At 44.3% G+C, this 27,606-nt stretch overlaps 1 protein-coding gene across 1 annotated transcript; it reads left to right on the forward strand.

Moving 5' to 3' along the window:
- The first annotated feature begins 2,039 nt into the window (after window positions 1-2,039).
- Window positions 2,040-26,887, forward strand: LOC311315509 (uncharacterized protein). The gene is made up of 12 exons (XM_084446180.1): window positions 2,040-2,141; window positions 4,169-4,230; window positions 4,618-4,869; window positions 7,504-7,623; window positions 16,329-16,385; window positions 16,567-16,585; window positions 17,397-17,587; window positions 18,665-18,766; window positions 22,663-22,749; window positions 23,670-23,742; window positions 26,050-26,139; window positions 26,569-26,887. The coding sequence occupies exons 1-12, from the start codon at window positions 2,093-2,095 to the stop codon at window positions 26,736-26,738; spliced, it is 1,272 nt and encodes a 423-aa protein (XP_084302306.1). The 5' UTR covers window positions 2,040-2,092; the 3' UTR covers window positions 26,739-26,887.
- Window positions 26,888-27,606: the final 719 nt, after the last annotated feature.

Genomic DNA, 27,606 nt, shown 5'->3' on the forward strand with positions numbered 1-27,606 from the left:
ACAGTAAATGTATGGATCCTGGTTGGCCTGATCCTCTGTTGTGTCCAGTTCAGGCAGCAAGGCCATCGGAGGGTTAACTCCACCTGTTCCCTGTGACAGATGTCAAAAAGCATGCTGTAAAAAATGTCAGATTAACACAAAGGGGCACTTTGGCAAATCCCGATTATGGGAGCACTTTCATTTATTAAACTCTGCCAATCCCCATACACTCTTTTGGAACAGGGATAAAGAACCAGGTAGACACCATTGTCTGCCTAAACAATCCGCTGCTAAGCCTCTCTGCTTCCTCTGGACCCACCTCAGGACCGGACCCGGCTGGCCGCCTGCATGCCTGTAATCTCAGCAGGGCTTTGTGGATCAGCGACTGCCACTACAGATTCCCATTAATCAACATCATCCCTTTTACCGTAGAGATGCTGGGTGATTGGATTTGGTTTCATTTTTACAGGCTAGAAAAACACAGAACGGGGAACTAGTGAACAAGGGCTGTTCTGTGAAAAGGCCTGTGGACAAGTGGCGGCCATATGGACTGGATAACATCCCTCTATCAGTGCCACACACTGCTGTTAGACATTGGTTGATGTTCGTGTAGTAGAGAGGGCCACAGTGTAGGTCCTTAACCCTGGGCCCCTCGGCCCCTGGGCCCCTGAACATAGTCGCGAGTCGTGACAGTTGGACAGGTGACCAATTGTGCTTCTCTTCTCTTCATGGGTGAGACCCTTTCTCCCTAAACATCAAGCTGCATCCATTATAATGAGAGATGCATGTAATATACATCATATTAGTTTCCAAAAGTAAACAGGCAAATGTATCTCTTAATGTATCAGCATGTTTAAAAAAAAAAAAAGGGAAAAAAAAGTATAAGTATCCCTGTATGGTTTGCATTGACATTAAACCTACCATATGTATTATTTTAAACATAAAATATTTATATTTCACAATTATAAATCGAGATGGATCAGTTAACAAAGGCCATCACACCATAATTTACTTATTATTACTTAAGTTTAATTTCATAGGCCTACTATAATTTGAAATGTACATTGTTGTACCACATTAATTTGACACATTAATTCGAATATAATGGTATAAATGGTTCGAACAAATGTGATTTTCTTAGCCTACTGTATATTACAGTAATTGTGGAAAGGTGATTAAAGTGTTGCCAGCTGCTGTCTGCCAAATGTTTTACATTACAAAGACATGGCATATGTTAGGGGATCATAATTCTTTATCCTGCTAGAAGTTATGCTGTTCAAATCAGAGAGCATGAGGCCCCAGTTTACATGACCTGCAGGTCATCCCTCTACAATGGTATCGGCTCATAAGAAGCTTATTTTCATTTCAATATTGTCTTTATAGGGCGGTAAAACATATGAAATTGAAATCACAAGCATATTTCTTAATTAAATGGAAATTCATTTAAAGAGTAGCTAGCTACAAGTGGAGAACAGCGAGATTAATGGGTAAGTCAAATGCATTTAATATTCAGAACGCATTGACACAATTAATATGACAAGGTGTGTGGGATACTTGTTGATGTCCTCAACTGCACAGGGGCGATTACAGAATGGGCCCTCACTGCTGCTGAGCAGGCTCGCTGTGGCCTATACAAATCACTTTCACCGGTGAGCAACAGCAGAGTTTAATTTAATGAACCTTATCATTAATCCTTACAACTCCATACTGAATGGTGGCGGGCCTATCCAACTTGAATCATGCCCTCAGCGTGTATGAACTCGATTGATGATGTATCGAGAGGTTAGACATCAGAATACCCTTAAAATGCTAATGTGATTCCTTCTTTCAGGGTAGCCTATCTTTCAGGACTGAAAGGGTTAACGGGGGAGGCGGCAGTCTGGTTTGGGTGGAGTGAAGTTGTACATGTATACGTTTTCCTTCCAAATTAGCCAAGGGGACGGCATTATGTCATAGTAACAAGACCTTAAAGACTAATTGTGACCGACAAAATTACTTTCTTTACAATTGAAAAGAAACAGTGTAGCCTACATTAGGCGAAATGGATGTCAGTGAAGAATCATTGTTGGACTATTTTTATTCGGCCGGAGGCAAAGTGAAAAATACAGCTATAATGAAGACATATAAGCCTTTCATTGGCCATAGCGACTTGCAGTTGCGTGGTAAGTTCCAATCGATAGGAACAATTCAAAGTATTGTGAAAATATGCCCGTAGCTCGCAAGAGTAGCAGCAGCTGGATGAACGGAATGGATTGTGACTGACCGTTCAGTGGATAACCTCGTGCTTCACATCTACTATTCAAGCGATCTGTCACAGTAATATCCAGATAACTTGATATCATCGACAACAACTCTCTTTCAGTTTTAAAGTAGTGCGTCGTTTCGGCGTTTTTCTCAACCCACGGGGCATGCGAACTAAAACATCTGCTTTAGATTAAAGGTTATGTATCAGATGGACTTGCACGAATTCTGTCATTTCCTTTCTGAGGCTAGCTGAAGCTGCCTGAATAGAGCCTTGCACCAGATCACACCAACCAATAGACTTGATATGACATTACAGTGAATGGTAAACTGAGTCTGTCAGCGTCTTTATTATACACATTATTTTGCTGAATCTATTTGCTCAATAGCCCACATCAATTCTGAATGATAACTGACTACATTTTAATGGATCTTCTGCCACCACAAAGTAGTATGATTCGCAGTGTATTCTCCATGCAATCCACCATTCTAACTGTCCCTGTCTGACCACACTTGAAATAAGCAGACCAGAAGTATTTAACCTCTCCATAAAGTATGATTCAATGTGACCTTGAATTACAGTAGGAGTGTCCTGTCCAGATGCTGTATCAGCAGTGCTGTTGTTGACAGAGGTTTAGAAAGCTGCTTTGATAGCATGCCATCTGACAAGGCTTTCCAATCAGTGAAATTATTTCCAGAAACCTAAAGTCTGTTACAGCAGCATGTGTTTTCAGCTTTAATAGCATAATTGTGATAATCCTGTTTTAATCATAATGTTGTCTGCGTGCATCACTAGCTCTCTGATGGAGTGTTTGTTCATCAGGATAGATCAGTATAGGTAGGTATGTGATAATGTGGGAACACTTTTTGCGTTTAGCTGCTGTGTGTGCCTTCCTCGGGCTAATGAATAACTGGACATGAAGACTGTGTTACTGACACTAGAGAGCCAGGAATTCTTTTGTTGATGGATGTAAGTGGCTGCTTCCTTTGGATTTCCTGTTGTGCATGTGTGAATTGTGCAACACACTGAACAGTCTTTTCCCCCAGTGTCAGGAAAAAGGAAGTAGTTTATTTTGTCCAGGACTAAACACCACTCGCAATCCTAGGCTGCATTCCCTCAAACTAAATACAGTACACCAACTCATAGGTGTCACAGTACAGTTGATGGCCACTGCATTGTGTTAATTGAACTAATGTATTGTGTTGATAAGTTGTCAGGTCTGCTGGAGACTAGAGTAGGCTACACAAGCAAGGTAAGGAAAGTTGTCAGACAGGAAACTACATAGACTGAATCAGTTTACAAGCGTGGGCAGAGGGTAGCGTTACCTTGCAGTGAGGGAGGGCAACATTTTCAATAGCCAAATTACAGATATAACATTAGTTTGGTTGTCATAGGAAAGCAGTTACTGCAACTATAGAGAGTGTAGTTGGGATTTGGGGGATGTGTGAGTTAGAGGTGTTCTGGTTTCCACTGCATCTCTTTCCCAGTGACTTTGTTTTGGGATGGTTATTTGGCAGTGGGACGATTGTTTTGCAGTGGGACGGGTTTTTTTGCCAGCAGAGCTGCATTCTGCTCTGGAACCTCCCTCCTCCCTCCTGCTGCCTCTGGTTGAGGCGAGGGAGGATGAAGTCACAACATCATCCATCAGCCTGTGCAGATCTCATGCATTCTTCAGACTGTCATGGAATTCCACACTGATATACGCATAGAGCTCAAAGTAAAATATTTATGCCTGAAATAGAACTTATGGAATCTAGGGTTTTGCTTTGAAGATACCAACTGTGGTAAATTCCATAATTAAGTTTAATCGATACTCATGTAACAAAGCCTTTCTAACCAGCCTACTGAAATTGAAGTCTAATGAAACTGAAATTAAACTTGATATATTAACCTTTAAATTGAAAGTGGCATTTTTCAGAAAACTGATAAGGTTTTTTTTCCCCACAGCGAAAAACAGGGAGGAGTTCAAACTCATAATCGACAGGATTGCAGTAGTGAAGTCAGAGAATGTAAGTGCAGTATGAGTGTTTTACCATATATGGTAAGTGTTCTTTGAAATCGTGTGATATAATGTGCATGTTTCCACATAAAAGCACGTATTCTTGCAATGATGAGTTTCTTAAGGTATCATGGCTGCAAACATGTCACATCTTTGCTGGCTCTGTTTACCATGAACTCACTATTTCCCCAAAGGGTTTGGCTTCGACTCAGTCCATTTGTACACTAATATGAACTGTGTGGTTGAAATGCAAATGAGTGGCTTGTAGAGCAAAGGAAGGCTTTCATATCCAGTGTGTGTCTGTCTACCTGCCGTCTGTCTGTCTGTCTGTCTGTCTGTCTGTCTGTCTGTCTGTCTGTCTGTCTACCTGCCGTCCGTCTGTCTGTCTGTCTGTCAGGGTGAGAAGTACCTGGTCCTAAAGAAGAGGTACAGGCAGGTTCTGCAGCAGCGTGATCCAGAGAACCCTATGGCAGATGGGGAGGCCCAGGCCAGCCCAGCCAGGACGGCCCAGAGCTCAGCCACAGAACAGAGACTGGATCCTCACCAGGCCGCAAACCCGGACCCAGGCCAGGGGAGCGACCAGGTCATGAGGTGTGCGGGACCCAGCATCACCATCACAGAGGCCCCTGAGCAGGAGCCCACGCTGCAGGTGAACCTTTTGTAGTTCACACAGCGGGGTAAAGCCTGTCACGTGGCGCACACAGAGGGACAGTCAAGTGACTAGCCTGCTTATAGCCTAGGCCTACTTATCGCGGTGGCTGGTGGAGAGAAAATAACTCATCTTCATATTTCTGTCCGAAAAATATGAATATTCCAGCAGATCTCTTAGTTAGAACTAGAAAGGATGCTCAGGCAGCACAAGCCTCTGCGCATGAATGCATTTTGCTGGTGTACTCAGTTGAAATGGTTTAAGTCACACCTCAGTTTATACGTAATAGTTTACCACAGGATCCAGGCTAAGAAAATGTAGTTTTTCCTAATAGTGAATGAGAATCAGATATTATTTTGTTTTACATGCATAGAAATATAATATTGCCTGCTTAAACAGCAAATAAATAATGTTGATATCTATCTATCTAAAGCTGATTTGACTCCTCATTGTGGACTCCTCAGGAACTAGTACCAGCTCACCACCAGGGTCTTTCTGGGGGGAAATTAGCTCCCCTGGTACTTCCATTAGACCCTGGTATAATAATAACTTTATTTATAGAGCACTTTTCTAATTTTACAATACAAAGTGCTTTACAGATAAAACGACAGAATCACATTAAAAAACATCATATGCATTAAATAAAACAGTAATAAAAGAAAAGCAGCAAAAACACAGGATAAAACAGATGGAAGATAAAAGCTACAAGAAGGCTTGGCGATAAAAAATGAGTTTTTAAGAGAGATTTAAAAGATGACACTGCCTGAGGTCATCAGGTAACAAGTTCCAGAGCTGAGGGTCTCTCACCGCAAAGGCCCCGATCACCCTTAGAAACCAGCCTGGAATTTGGAACTACGAGCAGAGTTCTGCTGGATGACCTCAGGCAGAGGTCAGAGTAGGCACATAGGGGGTTAAAAGATCACAAATATAAGAGGGAGCCAGACCATTCAGAGCTTTAAAAACAAGCAATACAATCTTAAAATCAATTCTAAAAGGAACGGGTAACCAGTGAAGATAAGCGAGAATGGGAGTGATGTGTTGTCTCCTGTTAAAAGCCTGGCGGCAGCATTTTGTACCACCTGAGGTCTGTGTAGGTTACGATTACTGATACTGGAATAAAGTGTGTTGCAGTAGTCAAGCCTGGAGGAAATGAAAACATGGGTAATATATAATTTCATGGAGATAAGCATGTTCTGCTCTCACAAACCTGAAACAAGGCACAGAAAGCCTCATTGATTAAGAGGGCAAAAACGTGTACCAATTGCAGTGGGTTGTTAGGGTTTGCAGGCCTATTCAACCACAGAAAAACACCTTAGATTAAATACTAATTGTATGACAAAAATACAGGTATCGTATCATTTTTGTGGAAAGTACTCAGCTTTAAATGACCATGTACTTTGCTTGAAATGACCATGTACTTTGCTCTAATGGTATATCCAGTTTTTGTACAATGTCTGCTGCCTGCTCAGAGCAGTTTGGGTACGCCCACACTCCCAAAATAAGGCTGTAAAAGAACATTCTGTGTTGCTTTTTTCTAAAACCATGGTGTTGACTCAACACTGAATTTTAGAGATGGCTGTAGCAAACCCAATCAGCGGCTACGATGATGTTGTTTTTTACGGACGTCTTCATTGACCGATCGCTCTCGATTAGCAATATAGACATTTAAATACTTATAATCCTATATAATTTATATTGTACTGTAGGTTTAAGATGACAAAGTACGGAAGAGCATTAGGGCCAACAACTGAGTTTATTATTTTTTTAAGCTTCTGAGTTTAAAGTCAGAATTTCTGAGATTAAAGTCAGAATTTCTGAGAAAAAAGTCAGAAATAACTTCTGAGATTAAAGTCAGAATTTCTGAGATTAAAGTCAGAATTTCTGAGATTAAAGTCAGAATTTCTTAGAAAAAACTCAGAATTTCTGACTTTAAAGTCAGAATTTCTGAGAAAAAAACTCAGAAATAATTTCTGAGATTAAAGTCAGAATTTCTGAGATTAAAGTCAGAATTTCTGAGAAAAAAACTCGGAATTTCTGAGAAAAAAAGTCAGAAGTAACTTCTGAGAAAAAAGTCAGAATTTCTGACTTTAAACTCAGAAGCTTAAAAAAAAAAACTCCTTAATGCTCTTCCGTAGACAAAGTGTGTGAAGCACCCAGGCGTTAAAACACAACCATTATCTCTAGCTGCAGTGGTGTCATCATTACACTGTGGTCATTCTCAACGTGTGTATGCAAGTTGATAACCTCAACTGCTACAGCAGTTTACAGAGCACATCCTGCCATTTATGAGCAAAACCGTTGGCAGAACGGCTACTTAAATGGAATAAATAGTAAATGGAGTTTACATCTTTGTATCTTTTTTTTTGTTATGCTTTAGTTGTTAATATCTTAAAGTGTTTTAATTTGTCTTTGTATATTTGTTTTATATTTGTATTCTATTTTACATTATCTTTGAATTTTGAATAATTTTACTTGTATTGTTTCTTTTAAATATGTTCTCACTGTGCTTACATGATTTAGGTTTTTATCCATCTCTTTTTATGTAAAGCACTAAGTACTACATTGATTTGCATGAATGGTGCTATAGAAATATAATGACAGACATTTGACATATCTCTCTCTCTCCTTGCTCAGGACCAGCTCACAGAGAGGACCACCTCACAGCCCACTCTAAAGGACACACCTGCGATCCAGCCTGAGGAACCAGCACCCAGCAATGAGGAGGATGAGATAGACAATGACTCGGGGTCAAAGGTGAAGGTCGAATACCGAGAAGTCCAAGTCCTCAGTATTAAGTATCTTGTAGTAGTAATATCAGTACTACTTCTACTACTACTAGAAGTACTAGTAGTAGTAGTAGGTACTTTATTTGAAAATTGCACTGTTACATCATCAAAGGACAACAAAATAACACAACACATTCCAGACTAAATAAAAATGTACAATAGATACAAAATATACAGAAATTCAAATATACAAGAGTATAAAGTATAAAACCCTAACCCTAACCCTGAAAATAAACAAGTATAATAGTTGGTAGTTTCCTTATCAAGTCTAGATTGTGCAAACATGCCTAACATGTGCAAGATTCAAGTGCTAATCAAGTATGCAAGTATGCCATGTTTGTAAAAGTAAATTGTGTCCTGACTAAGGAGCCTTAACACCCTCCAGGCTGACTCAGGTCCATAGTGTCTAGCCAATCAGGGGATGTATTGAACAGCCTGATGGCGGCTGGTACAAAGGACTTCCTGAAGCGCTCTGTCAAGCACCGTGGCTGGATCAGTCCGCAGGTGCTCCTTGGGCTGACCAGAGTGTCATGTCGAGGGTGGGAGACATTGTCCATGATGGCCAGCACAGTTTGGCAGGCATCCATCACTCTGCCACCACTTTCACTGAATCCAGTCTGACACTCAGGACATACTGCTGCACTAGTACACAACCGCATAGAAGATGGCACTCACTGCCACAGACTGATAGAACATATTCAGCATGGTTCTAGATGCATCGAAGAGCCTCAGGAAGTAGAGTCGCGTCTGTCCCTTCTTGTATGGCCTCGGTGTTTCTAGACCAGCCTGTTGTCCAGGTGCTTCCTAGATATGTGTATGACTAGACCACATCAACATCAGCTCCCTGGATGGAAATAGGAGTTAGGAGAGCCTTCTTCCTCCTGACATCCACCACCATCTCCTTGGTCTTCCCTATATTGAGCTGTTACATTAGGATGTCATGGTCGATCGTATCAAACGTTGCACTTAGGTCCAAAAAACACTCAGTGATGGTCAGAAAAGGTCATTCGAGCACTGATACATTATCGATGTTTAGCCCTGTTGTTAATACTAGGTCCAGAGTGTTTCCATGCTGATGAGTGGCTTCATTTACATGTTGGGTAAGTTCAAAGTTGCCCAGTAGATTCAAAAGCTCCATAGCTTTGGAGTCATCCTTCTTATTGATATGAATGTACAGATCTCCGTTCAAGATTAATCTATCATATCTAGGGATACCAATTGAAATCAGCTCTGAGAATTCCTGTAGAAATACTGATGAATATCTTGGTGGCCAATATAATGTAATGATGAGCACTGATAATTCTGCTTTGAGCTCAAGAGCAAGATATTCAAACAATGTAAATTCACCCAGGTTAATGTCCTTACAAACAAACTGAGTAGTAGAGCAAATGCAATCCCTCCTCCTTTCTTGTTTTGTATAACTGACTGATAAAAATTATAGTTTGGAGGACAAGCTATCTATCAGTGTTGCTACACCAGTAGAGTTGTTTAGCCAGGTCTCAACTAAAAGCATGTAATGCAAATTCTTTTCAGTTATCAGATTAACCAAAAAGGATTTGTTAGACAACGATCTGACACTAAAGAGCTCATTTCAACTGTAGAGTTTCTGTGACAGGACAGGAGACTGGCTGTGGCTGAACACATTTAAGATGACTGCGACAGGCACCAGATGGTCTGTGATTTCTACGATGTGTTTGACCATGCCACCAGCTGCTTAAGATCACTGGTATGCATTAAGGGGTGGCATGGGGTCTGTCTCATTTCTGGTGGACAAGTGGACGATGGTGTCTGGGGTTATTGGTGAGCAGTAGTTAATCAATTTGTCTGAGCGTCAAAATGGCAGCTTTGATAGGTCCTTGATTGGTGAGTGTGGTGGAGGAGGGGAGGGGCTTTGTTGGGTTACTGGTTGGGGCCGAGACATCCTCGGAATGGTGTCTTCCAAATGCCTTGGGGAGGGGGTCGTTGGGTTCCCTGGTACAGAGATATCCTCCTCATGGCCTGGGTGGTGTGACGCAGAGGGTGTGGTGCAGGGGGAGGGGTAGAGGTTTTCTACTTGCGTGCGTTGACCTTCACGTCTCTCTTGTTTGAGTTTGGCCTCTGCAGGGTGTTTTGCATTAGAGGGCCAGGTGAGGGGGGAGAAACACAAGCTGTTTCCCTGTGTACGCTGACCTTCACGCCCTCTTGTTTGGGAACGGCATTTCAAGACGCAGTACCTGACGTAGGTTGGCACCAAGTACTCTGGCTCCGTTGACGTTTGGGCGAACGCCAACGGAGCCAGAGTACTTCCTGCCAAACTACGTCAGGCTTCTACTAGGCCTTTGTGTTCCTGTCCTCCTCTTACACATCCAACGATAGCCGTCATCAGAGAACTTCTGCAGATGGCATGTCTCCAAGTTGTACCTGAAGTCCGATATGTAGAGTCTGAACTAGAAGGAAGCCAGGACAGTCCCTTGGGTGGCCCGTGTTGCTGACCACTAGCTCTGACACACAGCCCTGAAGCCTCACATATTGTGGTCTGCCAGTCAAGTAGTCCATAATCCAGGTCACCAGGGGGGCATCCACCTGCATTGTCCATAGCTTGTCTCCCAAAAGTAAGGCTTGTATAGTGTTGAAGGCGCTGGATAAATCAAAGAATGTGATCTTCACAGTGCTACTGTACCAGCCCTGTCCAGATGGGAGTGGGACCTGTGTAGCAGGTAGATGATGGAGTCGTCCACTCCTATGTGAGCCTGGTAGGCAACCAACAGGGGGTCCAGGTCTGTCTTAACCAGGGATCTGAGGTGAGCCAGCACAAGCAGTTTCGTCTTCTTGATGTGGGATGTCAATGCCACTGGTCTATGGTCATTTTCAAGAGCAACTGTCAAGAAAGACAGCAAAGTAGTATGTCTACATTTACTTCTGTACCTGTTTTGTTATCATTATGTGTTTGCATCCTATTCCTGTTGTGTCCCCTCTCCGGGGGTCACGGAGACATTGGGTCACCCCCAGACTCCGTAACCCCTCTAACCTCATCTATCCTACTGTCTCAAGTCATAGCAAGCAAGTGGTGACAGGGGGACTTTGGAACTGCCAGTCTGCGGTGCCCAAAGCTGAGTTTATCTCAGGCTATCCATCCTTGCTCTCCCTCAACTTTCTTGCTCTCACTGAGACATGGATCACACCAGAGAACACTGCCACACCCGCAGCCCTGTCATCAGCACCGGCATCAGCCATTAAACCCCTGGAACTTGTCCAGAAAGCTGCTGCTCACCTGGTGTTCAACCACCTCAAGTTCTCCCACACAACTTCCCTTCTCCGTTCTCTACACTGGCTCCCGGTAGCGGCTCGCATCCAGTTTAAAACTCTGCCTACACTAGCCTACAGGCCAATGAAAGGAACAGCCCCCTCCTACCTCCAGGCCATGGTCAAACCCTATAAACCCTCCCGTTGGCCATGGTCAAACCCTCCCGACCGCTACGCTCTTCTACCTGGTGGTGACTGGCTGCCCTGTCACTCCGGGGGCCCCTGCGGTGGATCGACACGGTCAGGGCTCTTCTCTCTTCTGGCACCGCAGTGGTGGAACAAACTGCCCACTGACGTCAGGACAGCAGTTGCTGCCCATCTTTCGTCGCAGGCTCAAAACTCATCTCTTCAAGAAGTACTACAACGAAGCACCTATTGTATTTTAGATAGCTATTATTGCACTTTGCCTTCAGCACTAGATTATGCTTTTAGTCACTTATTTTAGAAAGGAGATGCACTTTTGAGTTCTGGCAAGTAGTAGTACATTGGCTTTTCCTATGTTAAATGCAATTATTGTTAGTCGCTTTGGATAAAAGTGTCTGCTAAATGACTGTAATGTAATGTAATGTAATTTAATTTAAGATACTGGAGCCTGAGAGCTTAGAGAGAGTACCCTAGCTAGCTCGAGGCATGGACGCAGGGCTGAAAATTAACACCTGCCACCGGCCAAATGCAGGTAAAATTTCCAATTGACGACGATTTCGGAAGGCTATCAGAAAAAAAAACAAAAAACTTGGCCGGTAGATTTTTTCATCTACAGTCCCCTTGGCAGGTGACTCACCGTGAGCCAAAAAGTTAATTTTCACCGCTGCATGGACGTGTTCGGTGGGGAGGTGAGAGTGAGGAGGAGGAGGAGGAGGTGGGAGACGGAGGAGAGAACGGAGCGTGCGGTTGGTGGGAGGACAGAGGGTTACCTGAGAGGCGAAAGGCTGTCTGAGGGTGTTTGTTGTGAGGATGGCCACAGAGGCGGCTTTCAAGTCCTCAGCTGCATCATGCGCCGGTTCTTCCTCTGTGAGATGTGGGCCGCAGGCTTTGGAGATGGGTGTGGAGAGGGAGCCCGTTATGGTGGGGTGGCACACCTGTGTTGGGGGCTCTTGCTGTGTCCCTGTCTCGGTGAAGGGGGGGTGCCCTGCAGCTTCAGACAGTGGTTGCGGCGGAGTGCCGACAGCAGCAGGAGCAGGAAGCAGACCTACGGCCCGTTCTCCAGTGGGTGGAGGCACAGCGGTGACCACCATGGGAAGAGGTGGAGGTGCTCTGTGTCTGTGTGAGGGCCTGCTGCTGCGGCCGTGCAAGGATCCAGCAACGGGGGAGGAGGGGGCAGGTGGTGGTCCCCAAGGGGGTGCGGGAGGCGCTGCTTAAGGCCATGCATGGAGCAGCAGGGTTTGGGCATTTTGTGGTCTCTAAGAGGCTCTGCTGTCTTCTCCAAAGCTTATACTGGGGCCACTTCAAGAGGGGAGGGGTTTTTTTGGGATAATTTTTTTATTGAAAGAAAAACATAGAAGATACAATTGTACATCAAATATTTGTACTTAAATTTCTACCCCCCACCCACCCAACAGCGACCCCCTTCCCACCCCCACCCCGGATCTCTCTCACCAAAAACTAATAAAACACACTGTAAGCTTATGGTCTATCTTGTTGCACCCTCTCTTTAACTAAATTGTAACTTCAAGAGGGATGTTGAGGACTTTTTCCCACTGCTGTGACACCTGCCTGGCACGTAAGGACCCCCCCGGTCCCGAGTACTCCAGGAGGTTTCGGTACAGCCTCGGGTCGGCTGAGTGCCGGTGGGCGGCAGGGGCGTGGCTACGATGTGGGGCCCAGGGAGGGCACCTTCGGCCTGGAGAGCTGGTCTGGGACTATGGGTAGGGGCCCGGCGTAGACTTTGTTTGGTCCCACGGGGGTGAGGGACTTTATGGTGTGGGGGGGGGGGGGGGGTTGTGTAGGGACCCAGTGGGACGAGTTCCGGTTTGTGGAACAGCAGTGGCGGGGGTTGGGGGTGGGGGTCCGTGCTAGGGTATATAAGGGGGAGGGTGTCCCTGCTGGGGTATATAAGGGGCTGACGTAGAGTGCTGTCTGGCGCTACAGGGGACGTAGGCCACAACACGCGCTAGTCTGACAGTGCTCTTTTGTGTTTCTTTTACTTCTGTTCATTAAACCGCAAATGTGAGTTCTCTTTCGCTTTGACTCTGACTTTATTACAATATTTACAATTTGACTCTGACTTTATTACAATACTAATATTAAAATATGTCATGGCTTTTGGCTCTTACATGCTGTATACATGTTTACATGTAAATGCTGCCAGCTTTCAGAGATAGATATAATTTGTGCACAGGGAAGCATGCTAAGCATTGCCATGGCTTCTTGAGTCACATTTGGTGGGTGGGTTGCCACAAACACCCACAAGATGGCAGTGTTTATGTTAAGTGGATTTGAAATGAGACAACTGGAGGAAACAAATGAGGGGTATGGGGGTGCTGGATTTGAATATAACCCTCATGTTAAGCAGCAACATGTTTGAACACATTAGAAGGATTTCTGCCTATTAGATTAATGCAGAAATATACTAGCTTATAGTATATATACTGTAATAGAATAGCTTTCCTTGATAAGCTATATAATAGCTTTCCTTGATGCCCTAGACAGATGAAATATGTATGTTAGAGTTAGAGTAAATCAGATTAAGGGCCTGACCATGGCAAATAAGAGCAGAATAGGCAACTTGGATTTTTGTGCCACCTAAAGGTGCATTTGCCAGAACCGGTCAAAGTTTGCCTCAGAGAAGGTGGAGCTGTTGATGGGAGTGTCAGAAGGCAACTCAAACTCTTTCTTGCTGTCATGAAGGATGAGCAGGGATATGATTTTTTTTTCATAGGGGGTGTGGGGAAATAAATAAATGAAATAATACATTCCCGAGAACCTTTGCATTGTAGCCTACCTCTGTTGTTACGATTTCCAAAAATAGAAAATTAAGCTTCTGGCATGCAAAAGAGCTCTCATCAAAACTCAGTTTAAACTCATGAAAATATTACTTGTGATATAAAAAAAAAAAACTTGAACTGAAATTGAAGAGGGGGAGCCTGTCCCAGAGAATGGTGTAATCATATGTGTAAGGTAGGCTATTATGTGTAAGGTAGGCTAGTATGTGTAAGGTAGGCTAGTATGTGTAAGGTAGGCTAGTATTATCTCCTATAAGCCACCCATCCAAGAGAAGACGTCTCCAATATAAGAAAATCATGCATTGAGCCAGGGTAATTAGCATAGGTGAGTGATGTAACTTTGCACGTTGCAAACCACCTGAACATTATGGATTGGACTCACATAGGATACTATTATGAGTGGGAGCACGCAACTAAGGGGCAATGGTTACCCATTAAAGACACGGCTTATTACGCCATACATTCCCCCCTCTTCCCGAAAACAGAATTAATTTAATTGGTTGCTGTCTACTGCCAGGAGTGTGATAGCGGTCACCTGAAATGTGTTTCAGATGTTTCAGGGATGTGTGTGTGTGTGTGTGTGGGGGGGGGGGGCTTAAACCAATTGCATCGTTTGAATTTTGTATTAGCCTACAAGCCGATAGGCCTAGCCTACATCAAGACGTCACACAAAACGATTTCAATTCAAGGCAAGGCAAGGCAAGTTTATTTGTATAGCACATTTCAGCAACAAGGCAATTCAAAGTGCTTTACATGAGACATTAAAAGCATCAAAACAAAGTGCAAGAAACTAATAAAAGGTGATATAAAACGAAATGCAAAAAAGGACATTTAAAACAAAATGCAGGAAGAAAAGTCTTCAGTCTTGATTTAAAAGAACTGAGAGCTGCAGAAGACCTGCAGTTTTCTGGAAGTTTGTTCCAGATGTGGAGCATAAAAGCTGAACGCTGCTTCTCCATGTTTTGTTTTAACTCTGGGGACAGAAAGCTGGCCTGTGCCAGACGACCTGAGAGGTCTGAATGGTTCATAACGTAGCAAGAGATCAGAAATATATTTTGGCCCTAAACCATTCAGTGCTTTATAATTCATAATTCAGAATGGAGGCTATATTATTGACATAGAAAACATATACAGGCATCTTTCTGTAGGCAAACGAAATGAATTAGAAAGGAATTAGAAATGAAATTGCCTACTTCACACACAAGGATATCAGTCTCCTCCAACATAAAGTCTCTGCTTCTTTTCCTTTCCAAATCTATATGCTCATTAATCCATTCTCACTCCTCACATCTAGACCATTTTTATACTGTAGGCCTGCTGTGGCACACATGATTGGCTTGGAAAAAGTAGGCCTCATCCTTACCGCTTCATTCATTTATTCCACCCCTATTCAAATACCACCCCCCCCCCCCCGAAATGCATTACATTTGACCAGTGTGCCGCTATAACGCTTGCTTAGCTATATCCACTACTATGACTAGTAGTCTTAACTTCCTCATCGTTCACACACAAAAACGTTTTTTAACTTTGGGTGTTCAGTTTCACTCTTGAGGAGTTTTGGCTGTTGGAGTATCACTTGGCTCTAATCCATTGTGTAAATCTCACTGAGAAGTGTTGAGAGGGTACTTGTCAAGATCATTGTAGCTGCTCAGGCTTCCACAAGTGTTTTTTTTAGCCTGATAATATTTTTCTTCCCTTCTTATTTTTGTTTCCCATCAGAAAAAAAGTGGACATGTGCCAGTGTGGAATTGGCTGGATAAATATCCCTCCACTTTTCCTGTTAAACAGCTCTGTCTGTGACAGTTGGTGTGAGCAACATGAAAGAGCTGTGTTTTAACACCATGTCCCTCTATGATCTGAGAACAATTAGCAGTCAAGTGCTTCTCCAAATGCAAGGAAAACTAGTGTCATTTCCCCCCACACACATTAATCAACCTCTATGACACTTCTGTACATTCAGTAAAAATGTGTGTTTCTTGTTTTCTGAGAATTTGACCGTTTGTACAGAACAAACCCACATATGTTTCGACCTGCAATGTGGCAGACAGATGTGTGTTGGCTAATTGTTAAATTCACAGTAATTATTGCTTCTTTGGTATGAAACAACACATCTGTCTGATCACCTCTCCACGTCTCCGCCTGACCCCCTCTGTCACTGTTCCTCGCTTCCCAGATAGCAAGCAGATCTGGGCCATATACAGGCCAGATCTGGCCCTTGTGGCTTAGTTCCGGCCCATATATGGCCCAGATCCGCTTGCTATCTGGGTTACTATCTAAAGTGTGGTGGTGAAAACAGTATGAGGTTTGGAATGATAAACACACTGGTCTGCTTTGCACACTGTTGCCAGGACCTCTGTTTATTACAGCCCAAGCTATGACTCTGTCAGCACCAGTAATACAACAGTCACGTCTCTGTTCTTGTCCTGCTGTCTTCCTCCTTGTCTTCCAGTCCGAGTCGGAGCATGAAGAGGAGTGTCTGGGCAGTATGAGCTCCACCGCTGTGGCTGTGAGTTTTACTTTTCACTTTTTATACTTATTCTGTGTTACAGGGCAACAGCAAAATGGGGTCGGATTAAAATTGTAGTACTGTACTTTAGAGCCCTCCACAAAACTATTTTTTAATCTATTTAATTTATTGAAGAATCTTTAGTGTGTTTTTACTGATGTCTCTTAGCCCCTGTCCGTAGACTAAGACAATGAGCCATGGTGTTGTTGAGCTGTGACTCAGTGTACTGTGATATGGGTCACAAGGCTCTAGACTCACTGCATCACAGCGCAACACAGGATGTATTAGTACAGGCTTGTCAGCGTGTGAGACAACACGGACATAAAAGCACTCACAGAGGAAGTAATTGAAATAATCATGAAGGATGCAGAGGAGAATGTAGCCAAAACGACCATCAAAACCTACCCGAACCAGAAACCCTGGATTAACAATAAGACACGCAAGGCCCTAAAAAAGCACAGAGCTGCCTACAAACTAGGACTAGAGACTGGCAACATGGAGGAATATAAGGCAGCAGCACACAACATGAGGAGAACAGTGAAGGAAGCCGAGAGGGAATACGGTGAGAAGATGGAATTGAAATTCAAAACAAGGCGACCGCAGAAGTGTGTGGCAGAGATTAAACACCATGACTGACTATAAGAGATCTCCATCCTCCTCAGGAGGTGTAGACGCTGCTCTCGTGAACAGCCTCAACACTTTCTGTCCCAGATAGCAAGCGGATCTGGGCCATATACAGGCCAGATCTGACCCTTGTGGCTTAGTTCCGGCCCATATATGGCCCAGAATCATTACACATCCGCTTGCTCTCTGGGTTGCACGCTTTGAGACCAACAACGGCCAGAGTCGGAGGAGAGAGGAGGGGAAGAGAGAGCACTCATTCTCTCTGAACACGACGTCAGAAGGGCGTTTAAACAGGTGAACACCAGGACCACAGAACCGCAGGACCAGACGGTATTGCAGAGCGAGTCCTCAAGGCGTGCGCCAACCAACTAGCTCCTGTGTTCACAGGGATATTCAACCTGTCCCTGGCCCAATCCATCGTCCCCACATGCTTCAAGAAGTCCCCCATCATCCCTGTACTGAAGAAGCCAAGACCAGCCTGCCTCAGTGACTATCGCCCTGTAGCTCTCACCTCCGTGGTGATGAAGTGCTTTGAGAAGCTGGTCAAGGAACACATCTGCTCCTCACTGTCCAGCACAGTAGTGCCCCTACAGTTCATATACAGACCCAACAGATCCACAGAAGATGCAATAGCTCACATCCTCCACACTACCCTATCGCACCTATCGGACCTGACATGGTCAGCACATATAGACACTGTGGTGAGGAAAGCACGTCAGAGACTGTACCACCTTTTTTCTTTTTAGCACACAAATATCATACACCATAACACAGTAACATAATCCATTTTCTGAGGTAGGTGCAAGGAAGACCAGAAACCCCGAGGGGCTTATGGAGTGTATCCCTTCTCATCATCGTCATCATCCATCATGCAGACAATTGAGGAAATTCAGAGCGTCCCAACAGATCCAAAGGAGCTTCTACTCATCCATGATCGAGAGCATCCTGACTGGGAATATCTCCACCTGGTACGGGAACAGCAGCTCTCAGGATCGCAATGCAATCCAGAGAGTGGTTTGGTCATCTGAATGTACCTTGGGGGGGGGGGGGGGGGGCACTCGTCCACCTTGAGAACATCTACTCCAGAAGATGCCAGACCAAGGCCAACAGGATCCTGAAAGACCCCGGCCACCCAGGAAATGGACTGTTCTCTCTGCTACGGTCAGGGAAGAGATACCGCACTCACATGGCGAGCACAGAGAGACTCAGGAAGAGCTTCTTCCCGCAAGCCATCTGGCTCCTGAATGACCCTATCTATCCATATATAGCATGTACACAATCCATCCAGACATTTATCTATCCCATCCAAGCTTAATTTTATACTTAATTATTGTATTTTGCCTTCATTTGTAAAACATTTATTTTTGTAAATTGTAAATGTGTATCTTGTAAATTAGTAGTAATTGAGTATTAGAGTTTGTCCGTAGCATAATCTTGGAGCCAGCAGCAACATTTCACTGGCCAGTGTCTGGAGTGTGTGTGCGTGTGCGTGCGTGTGCGTGTGTGTGCGTGTGTGTGTGTGTGTGTGTGTGTGCGTGTGTGTGTGTGTGTGTGTGTGTGTGGCATGGAAGAGAGTGCACACTGGAATTACATTTGTAGTGTAATGTGCACATAAAGCGCTGTGCGCTGACTCTCTGCTCCCTGCTCCTCTCCAGCTGGACCCTGTGGAGAAGGAATGGATCTACTCTTGTGCATGTGGTCGTTTCTCCGAGCTCTCTGAACTCCTCAGGCAGGACCCATCCCTAGCCAACAAAAAGGTACTAGACCCCAACACTTGTTTTGTCTCTGGGACTAGGGACGAAAGTTAAACACCTTCAAATCCTGGTTAAAGTTTACGGATAAGTAGCCCAAAATGTTGTCATGTTTGAATATGCAGTGGTGGCTTCCCTCCCAGATAGCAAGCGGATCTGGGCCATTTACAGGCCAGATCTGGCCCTTGTGGCTTAGTTCCGGCCCATATATGGCCCAGATCCGCTTGCTATCTGGGCTGGTGTGGTTGGTTTCAGTGTCCTCTATGTTCTAGTTCTTTATGTTCTGTATGAGACCGCCAGAATCACACCCTGTTTTCCTTCTCCCTGTTTGGCCAAACCAGGACTTCACCTCAGTGAGTAGTCTGTTCTTCCAACAACATTCTGACTGTTCACATCCCCTTCATTGCTGTAATTCACAGTAGTGTATGTCTCGTATGTGATTAATGATTTTTCGTTGATTTCACACACCTTTATTTTCTATATTTTATTTTGCTCCTGACTGTGACATGGCTGTTTCTCTCAGGGGGTAAGTGTAAGAACATGAACACTGCCTACTACTGTATGTCTCTAGAGTTTCACAACATTGTCACCATCCCGCATGCATATCTCTTAGCTTTACCAATTTACTCTGCCTAAATACCTACGTTACTTGAATTGGAAGTTTGTCCTTCGCCAGAACAATACCTCTTGTTTGTATAGAATGTGAAGGACACCAAGTTAAACATATTGCAAACTCCCTTTTTCATCTGTATAAATCACACAGTCACTTTAGTGTGATTTTATTTTTGTATTCTCCGAATGAGCTTGTGAAAAAACATCCAGAGCATGCATTTCAAAGGACCACTATCAAAAGGATTATGAAAGATAGCTTTTTAGCTCTTGGACCCCCCCTAACAACCCAAATCCTTTTATTCGTCTCTCTGTGCGCTTAAGAGATTTGGCCTCATGTTTGTTGTCCCTCCCCTGTGTCAGAGTTCTCACACTGTCCTCCGGCAGACCACCTTCTAAGAGAGGCCTAAGCCTCTGCCGTCCCCACCCAGACAAGATAGCACGGCGGCCATTGAAGTGCAGGGAGATGGGGGAGATGGAGGGGATTAAGGAGAGACTCTTAATGCTCCACAAAGACTTCAACCACTTAAAGATAATCTGAAAGTAATATAGCGGCCTGGGATTAATTGAGGAACAATGTCGGCCATGTCCTCAGGAAGGTGCTAAGTCTCCCTGAGGCAGCTTTGAAGTTCTCTGTACTCTCCCAGGCTGAGATTGGTCTGCTGTGTAGAGTCCAGCACCTATAGGACCTGGGGCTGGGAGACAGGGGATGAACAAAGAGAGTTCTGGTTCATTTGTGATCCAGGAGTGTTTCCTGATCAGGTCAGGTCAATCCTCTGCCCCTCTCCATACATACATACATCTCTAGACCACACATCAAGTTAATCAATCTATAGTACCAAATTGAATATGTGCTACCTCTCTCCGGCTACGTTTACAGTCATGTTTTCATTTTAAAACAATCGCTGTCCACATGAGCGTTTTAGCACCATTTCAGAAATAATCTTCGTCCATACTAACGCGCCATGAAAGTGTATATCACATGACCATTCCACGTACACTGGGCATGTGTGTGCTGGTATAAAAGGAAGCAGATTTTCTTCTTTGCTTAGTTGCAGAAAATACTATGCCCGACAGCTTGCCACTTGCGTATGTTGCTCGTTATAAAATACCACTACTGCTAGTATAGACAAGGTTAACAACGCCTGTACTTTGTTAACCATGTTGAATTGACCACTGAGAGTCAAGGCTAATGCCATTTGTTTTCTTCTGGTAAAGTGTAATGTGATATGGCAGAAGTGGGTGTCTGCGTCTCATTTTCCAAAGTCTCTGTATCCACCCGTTCACACTACAACGCAATCCAATGTTTACAAACTAAAACTACAATGCAATCCAGCGTTTTCAAACTAAAACTACAACGCAATCCAGCGTTTTCAAACTAAAACTACAACGTAATCCAGCGTTTTCAAACTAAAACCGGGTCAGCAGAGCTTTCAAAAGTCTCCGATTTACGGGCGCGAAAACACCAGAGTAGTGTGGATGCTAGACCTAAACGTAGCAAAAGTGAGGTGTTTTAAAAGGACGGCATATTTGTGTGAACGTAGCCTTTGTTTCTTGTTTCTTGTTCTGTTTCCTGTGACACGGGCTCACCTTTCCTGCTGTGATGGACTTCCTGTTGACCTGTTGCCAGTTTGTAAGTACATCATCATTCCTCTGTCAACCTCTGTGTCCCCCAGAAGATGATGCCCATACAGGTCAATGTGTCCCATTGTTGATCATCCCTCAGCCCCTTAGCCGTTGCTGTAGCTGGCGTGGAGTGGTGCTGGTGACAGAGCTGTCATTGAGAGTCCTGGAGAGAAGGGGGCCACCCCGGTGGGCAGGCACAGGAGCGAGAGGCGCAAGGGGGGCGAGACGCCACATCCTGTCTGGCCTCGTCCGTCACCTCCGCCCACTAGGAGAGCCTTCGAACCATCAGTCAAAAAGCACCCACCCACCGGCCAATTCGTCTTCATGGTGTGACAGGGTGGACAAAAGAGATGGAGACACTCCATCCAGACTTCATCTATCACAATCTGTCTCCCAGACAGCCCCTGGCCTGCCCCTGGTCTACCTACCTCCCCCCAGGCCTCCAGAGAACTCATACAGTAGCACGTTGCTGTTGGACTATGATGTACAATGCTGTAAACGGAAAATGTAGTGTTGTAAGCTCATACTGTCTAGCTAACTATCGCTCATGACGAGTGAATGGAGTGAATGGCTTTTGCTTGTTTGTAAGCTAACTTACTTTAGCTCACGTTTTATTGTCCGGAGTCTGACTCCGATACCCTGGTTGTGGTTCATGTTAGCAGGTTGACACATCTGCAGCTAAGCTCGTGCCTTCACAGCTTCACCTGTTGAATAGTCCATAATTACACAGCCCTAAGTGGTCAGAAACACCCCCTGACAAGGGTAGCACACTTGATCACAGCTGCAACAAGTCAGACAGGTGGATGTGGTTTGCGTGTGTGTGTGTGTGTGTGTGTGTGTGTGTGTGTGTTGGCTGCCTACGTTTTCCCTGAAAATGTGTGTGTGTGTGTGTGTGTGTTCTATTTGTGTGCAAGCCTGTATGTGTGTGTATGTCCGTATGTCTCTGTGTGGCGGGGGCCCTGTGCTCCTGATGTGCGCTGACAGTGGGCTGATGCCTGGATGTGTGTATGTGTGTGTATGTGTGTGTGTGTGTGTGTGTAGGTGTGTCTCTGAGGCCGTGTGGCGGGGGTGCTGACAGTGGGCTGATGCCTGGGTGGGACTCCCCTTTGCAGGTCACACCAACATCATCAATCTTCCCCCCAGTGACAGGCGGTTGCCCCCCCCCCCCCCCCCCCCCACCGTGGGCACAGTGCAGTGTTGTTTTGTAATTAGGCTGCGTTAGATGGCAGGAAACCATCCCTCCATCCCCCCATCCCTCCATCCCTTCACTCCTCCTGTGCACAGCTGGCCATTCTGCCCCCCACAGCCAATCACAGCTCTCAACCTGCTCTGCTCTGCTCAGATTACTTGTTACCGGAATAGTGATGCGGGAGTACTAGTGCATGTGTTTACAGATTATACAGATTATTCAAGACAAAATGATATTTGATAGAATGTGATTGCTCACACTTACTGTATGCTCACACTCCTCTCTCTGAAATGCCATTTGACCTGTACCCTGTAGATATTTAACCTGTACCCTATAGGTATGCAGCAGTGCTGCATTAAAGAGCTTTTGCTCCACAAATGGGAGTAGTTATGGTCTCTTGGGTGTGTTGCCTGAATGGCTCACAGCTGGCTTTTCATTGGCTGACAGACATGTTCCCGTCTTATGTTTCTGGACACAGACTGCTCTGCACTGGGCAGCCAAACATGGCAAAGAGGATATGGCAACTCTGGTGGCCAACGCAGGTGCCGACGTCAACATCAAGTCTGTGAGTACACTTGACATCCTCCTCGCTGTGGGAATGTAAAGTACTCTGGTTAATTCCAGTTTACCATGAATGGTCCGTGAGGAAATAAATCTCTTTTCATTCACAGAAGCATCTGTGAGATAAAAGCACTATTCTACATAACACTAATGCTTGTTCTAATTCCAATCTCTTGCAGTATGTGAGTACTTCCTGCTTGAGCAACATGTATACACAGGAAGTGATGTGGTATGTATGTACAGTTCAGCTTCTGTCTGGTCACCAAGGCAACAGGCTGTTTGGTCAGATGTCCTAGGACAGGTTCTTGTTGTCGATGCAAAGCTTCTTAATGGTTCCTGTGAACATCCAGCTGTGCAAATGGATTACAGCAGCGCCTGTTGTAGCACTGTAGAGGGGACAGCTAATAAATCATGTCATGTCATGTTAATTGTTTCCCCAAAACAGTGTCTGAATGTACCAATGTGCTAAACTCAGAACCAGGACAATTTCAGAGAATTACCAGCCAATTATGTTTTTGTCATTACGTTGTGTTACCATAACCTCTGTTAATTTGTATATTCTCTCCCTTGGTGTTTTGCTTGGCTGTGTTCGGGCATGAGAAACTCTAGGCGGTAGGTATTAAAGCACTCAAACAATTTTCCACAGTTGACCCCCTGAGCTCACGTCACAGTGAGAGTGTCAGAGGTGATGTGCTTGGTACTCAGAAGTCCTTAGAAGGCAGGCTACTTTGCGTGTTTTTCTGTGAACATTAAGACTGTTGAGGGACTGTCAGAGCGTTGAGGGACGATATGTTTGTCAAACTCCCTGCAAACAAGATAAGGTCTCCACAGAAGAAACTCTTGAATGATTAACAGTATCCCAGTGTTTTTACTGTGGGGTTTCAGAGCAGAACACACGTTTTATTTACTGCCATTGTCTTCCAGGGGTACACGCCTCTACACATTGCGGCATTGCATGGTCATCGGCACATTCTGGACCTGCTCATTCGATCATATGGTAAATCACTGTCATTCAACTCTCGGTATATAGTGCTGGGTAGCTCTATAGAGAGAGCTTGCATTTAATGAAAACCATAAACATATCGATAACACTTTTTATGAAGCTCATTATTCTACTCTGTACTATACTGTACACATGCTGTACATATGGATGGATAGATATGTCAATGGCAATGCCATTTTATTTGCAGTATATAGCACCATTCATACAAATCAATGTAGCACATAGTGCTTTACATAAAAGGAGAAGGATGAAGACATAAATCATACAGACATAGTGAGAACAGATTTATAAGAAACAATAATAGTAAAAGCATTCAAAATTAAAAGATAGTGTAAAATCTATAGTAAGTAAAAACTATAAAAACAGAATGTAAATTAAGAACACTAAGATATTAAAACAAGTAAAACTATGTGGTAAACGCAATGTTAAAAAGGTATGTTTTAAGATCTCGCTTAAACATTACCACGGTCTCAGACATTCTCAGGTCCTCTGGCAGGGTGTTCCAAAGGCCGGGGGCATAAGAACTAAAAGCTGCCTCCCCATGCCTCTTAGTCCTGGCTCTAGGGACCATTAAAAACTCAGTGCCAGAGAACCTGAGGGACCTACTGGGTTCATATTTTAAAAGCATATCTGATATGTATTTAGGTGCTTGATTATGTAATGACGTATAGCACTATATAGCTATAGTATATATAAGCACTAATAAATATTCATAATGCTTCATAAAAATTAATCATAACACATTATAAAGCATTTTACTGGGTGTGCACCCAGTGTTGCCAACTTGTCTTTGTCGCTACCTGTATATCTGGCGACTTTCCAGACCCCCTTGGCAACTTAATTAGTCAAAAGCGACTAGCAAATCTAGCGAGTTTTTCTGGTCATTGGGGTAATTACTGTGTTGACAGAGCTCTGCAAAAGCATCTAGCATATCCCGTTCCGTGGTTCATGTTACAACCGAGCTGGCGAGAGCTGAGTACAGCGAGGGCTGCCGTCTCCTCCTCCTCCTCCTCCTCCTCCTCAGTGCTCACACAGCGCTCACACGGCCCGTCTCCTCCTCTTCCTCCTCCTCCTCAGTGTTCACACAGCGCTCACACGGCCCGTCTCCTCCTCTTCCTCCTCCTCCTCGGCGCTCACACAGCGCTCACACGGCCCGTCTCCTCCTCTTCCTCCTCCTCCTCAGTGCTCACACAGCGCTCACACGGCCCGTCTCCTCCTCTTCCTCCTCCTCCTCGGCGCTCACACAGCGCTCACACGGCCCGTCTCCTCCTCTTCCTCCTCCTCTTCAGTGCTCATACAGCGCTCACACGGCCCGTCTCCTCCTCTTCCTCCTCCTCCTCAGTGCTCACACAGCGCTCACACGGCCCGTCTCCTCCTCTTCCTCCTCCTCCTCAGTGCTCACACAGCGCTCAGGCCCGTCTCCTCCTCTTCCTCCTCCTCCTCAGTGCTCACACAGCGCTCACACGGCCCGTCTCCTCCTCTTCCTCCTCCTCCTCAGTGCTCACACAGCGCTCACGCGGCCCGTCTCCTCCTCTTCCTCCTCCTCCTCAGTGCTCATACAGCGCTCACACGGCCCCTCTGACTAAATAGCCGCTCCATAGTCCAGCCAGCTGCAGCAGCCAGCGGAGTGAGGCCAACCACCATCATATACAGGTTTGAGTTGACCACTGGTGGTTGGCCTGTTGTTTCATACAGAATATCCTACTAACCTACCTCTGATTTTTTTTCCACTTTACTTAAAACATACAATGTCCACTTATAGTGACTTATAACCAGTTTGTAATGTACCTTTTTATCTGCCTATACTGTACCACAGGAATTTTCATTACTTTACACACACAATGACCGCTTAGAGTAACTTATAATGCATTATAGTGATTATAATGTATTAAAAATGATTATAATGTATTACAACTACGTAATGAGAATTATAATATACAGTACTGTGAACCTTGCGGAAAAATATCTGTGAGTGTTCAGCAATTATTAAGTATTATGAAATTAATATAAATAATAATATATAATTAATATATGACCTTATATGTCATTATAACATAATGTGTTAGGTATTATTAAATGTGTTATGATTATTTGTTATTAAGCATTATGAATGTATTAGTGCTTATACAGATATACAGTGCTTTAAGCAGGTTATAACGCATTCTAAGTATGTTAATAATGTGTTATAGACATGGGCATCATAGAAAGTGTTACCAATATGTCAGGATTAGGGGATGGACATTTCAACGCATCCGAGCAGCTGTTACTGTATGTCTTGTAAAGATCTTGCTGTCCTCCCAGGGGCCAAGGAGAACCTACGAGACTACAGCGGCCATCTTGCCTGCTATTATTTGAACATCAGTGATTCACCAGAGAGCGACAGAAAACTACGTGAGTGTCTGTTCTTTTTCATGAGAACATCTCTAAAATGTAGGCTAACAAGTGAATGATTGTGAGAGTGTCCTAAGATCCAGAGTTTCATCCCCAATTTAAGTCAATGTAACATTTGGTAACCAGGAAGTTGCCTGATGAAGACCTAAGGGTCGAAACGTTGCGATATTCTCAATAAAGTGGACCGGTAGAAATCAGTGTGCGGATCTTTCCTCCTCTTCTCACATTTGGTAACCAAGCCTGAAATAGCCCTCCACACCTTTACAAATTAGAATTTGATAGTCTCTAGATTGCTGAAATTCTAATGATTATGTTTGGGGATTGTGTTTTCATTTGCTGGTTTAATGTCCACAAGGGCTTCATAGTATATTGTATATTTACTAATTTAGTATCTGCTGAGTTACTGCATTATTGTGTTCCATCCCCCAGAGTTCCAGGCTGGCCAAGCGCCGGAGAGGAGGAACAGGAAGCTGACCTCGTTGTTCCAGTCCAAGAAGAAGTGGGGCTCAGCTGAGGACCTGGCTCCCATAGAGGAGGAGAGGTCCCCAACTATCCAGCTCCAGATCCCGGCCCTCAGAACCAGGAAGTTCTCCCGCTAGGGACTGAAACAGCTCGGACATTCTTTTACTCACTCATTCACTCACAAGCCAACGCGCACACACACACATACACACACATACACACACACACACACACACACCACACACAAGCATGAGCGATCACATTCCCACACAGAAAAACATTCTATACATCCACTCTCTACGTGTGTAGAGTATGTGTATCTGTACATGGTAGTGATAGAAAGAGCTGTATACAGTATTGGTTGAATGTTTATTTTTATTTTTATTGCTGTATTTTAATTAGACATGGAGATATTTAGCATGCTACATTTACCCATAGTCTTAAATTGATCAAAGTTTAGATTAAACTGATATATTTAGATTACCCTTGCCTATTCACTTAATACGTGTTTATTTAGAATCAGCAATTTGACAAGCAGGTCAGTTGCAGATCTCCAGCGTTCCCACAGGTTCGGTTAGAGATATTCTAACAGCAGTTCATCATATCATAGTGTGCCCAGCCTTTGTTGCATTCCACAAAATGAAAATTGCACTAGAATACTGGAAGTCTGTACCAGGAGATTCCTTCTGTCTTCACTCACTTTATTTACAGGCCTCATTCTCATCCCGAGCGTCATGACAGCAGGGTTCACTACTTAAGATCAGCGTTTCCTCTGTTAATGCCTATTAGTGAATCATTTCCCTATACCAAACCAAATCATTAACTACTACCTGCTTATAAATGTTGCACATGCAACTCTCAATTAACATGCAGGTTAAGCTTATGCATTCCACTCATGTAGTTAGGTTAGGGTTAGACAATACATTTGTGATGGTTGCATGGGGTAAAGTTGAATCTAACAATAAGCACTCGCACAACAAAGAGGAATCGATCTCGGGACCCTCT

This window comes from Borostomias antarcticus, assembly GCF_949987555.1.
Source record: "Borostomias antarcticus genome assembly, chromosome: 11".
Lineage (NCBI taxonomy): Eukaryota > Metazoa > Chordata > Actinopteri > Stomiiformes > Stomiidae > Borostomias > Borostomias antarcticus.

What these genes read in the sequence shown, in the direction of transcription:
- LOC311315509 (XM_084446180.1), top strand. Translation starts at nt 2,093, where the DNA reads ATGAAGACATATAAGCCTTTCATTGGCCATAGCGACTTGCAGTTGCGT. An exon ending in CATCCCTAGCCAACAAAAAG is followed by an intron (nt 18,767 to 22,662) that starts GTACTAGACCCC and finishes TTCTGGACACAG; the next exon opens with ACTGCTCTGCACTGGGCAGC. An exon ending in CCTGCTCATTCGATCATATG is followed by an intron (nt 23,743 to 26,049) that starts GTAAATCACTGT and finishes CTGTCCTCCCAG; the next exon opens with GGGCCAAGGAGAACCTACGA.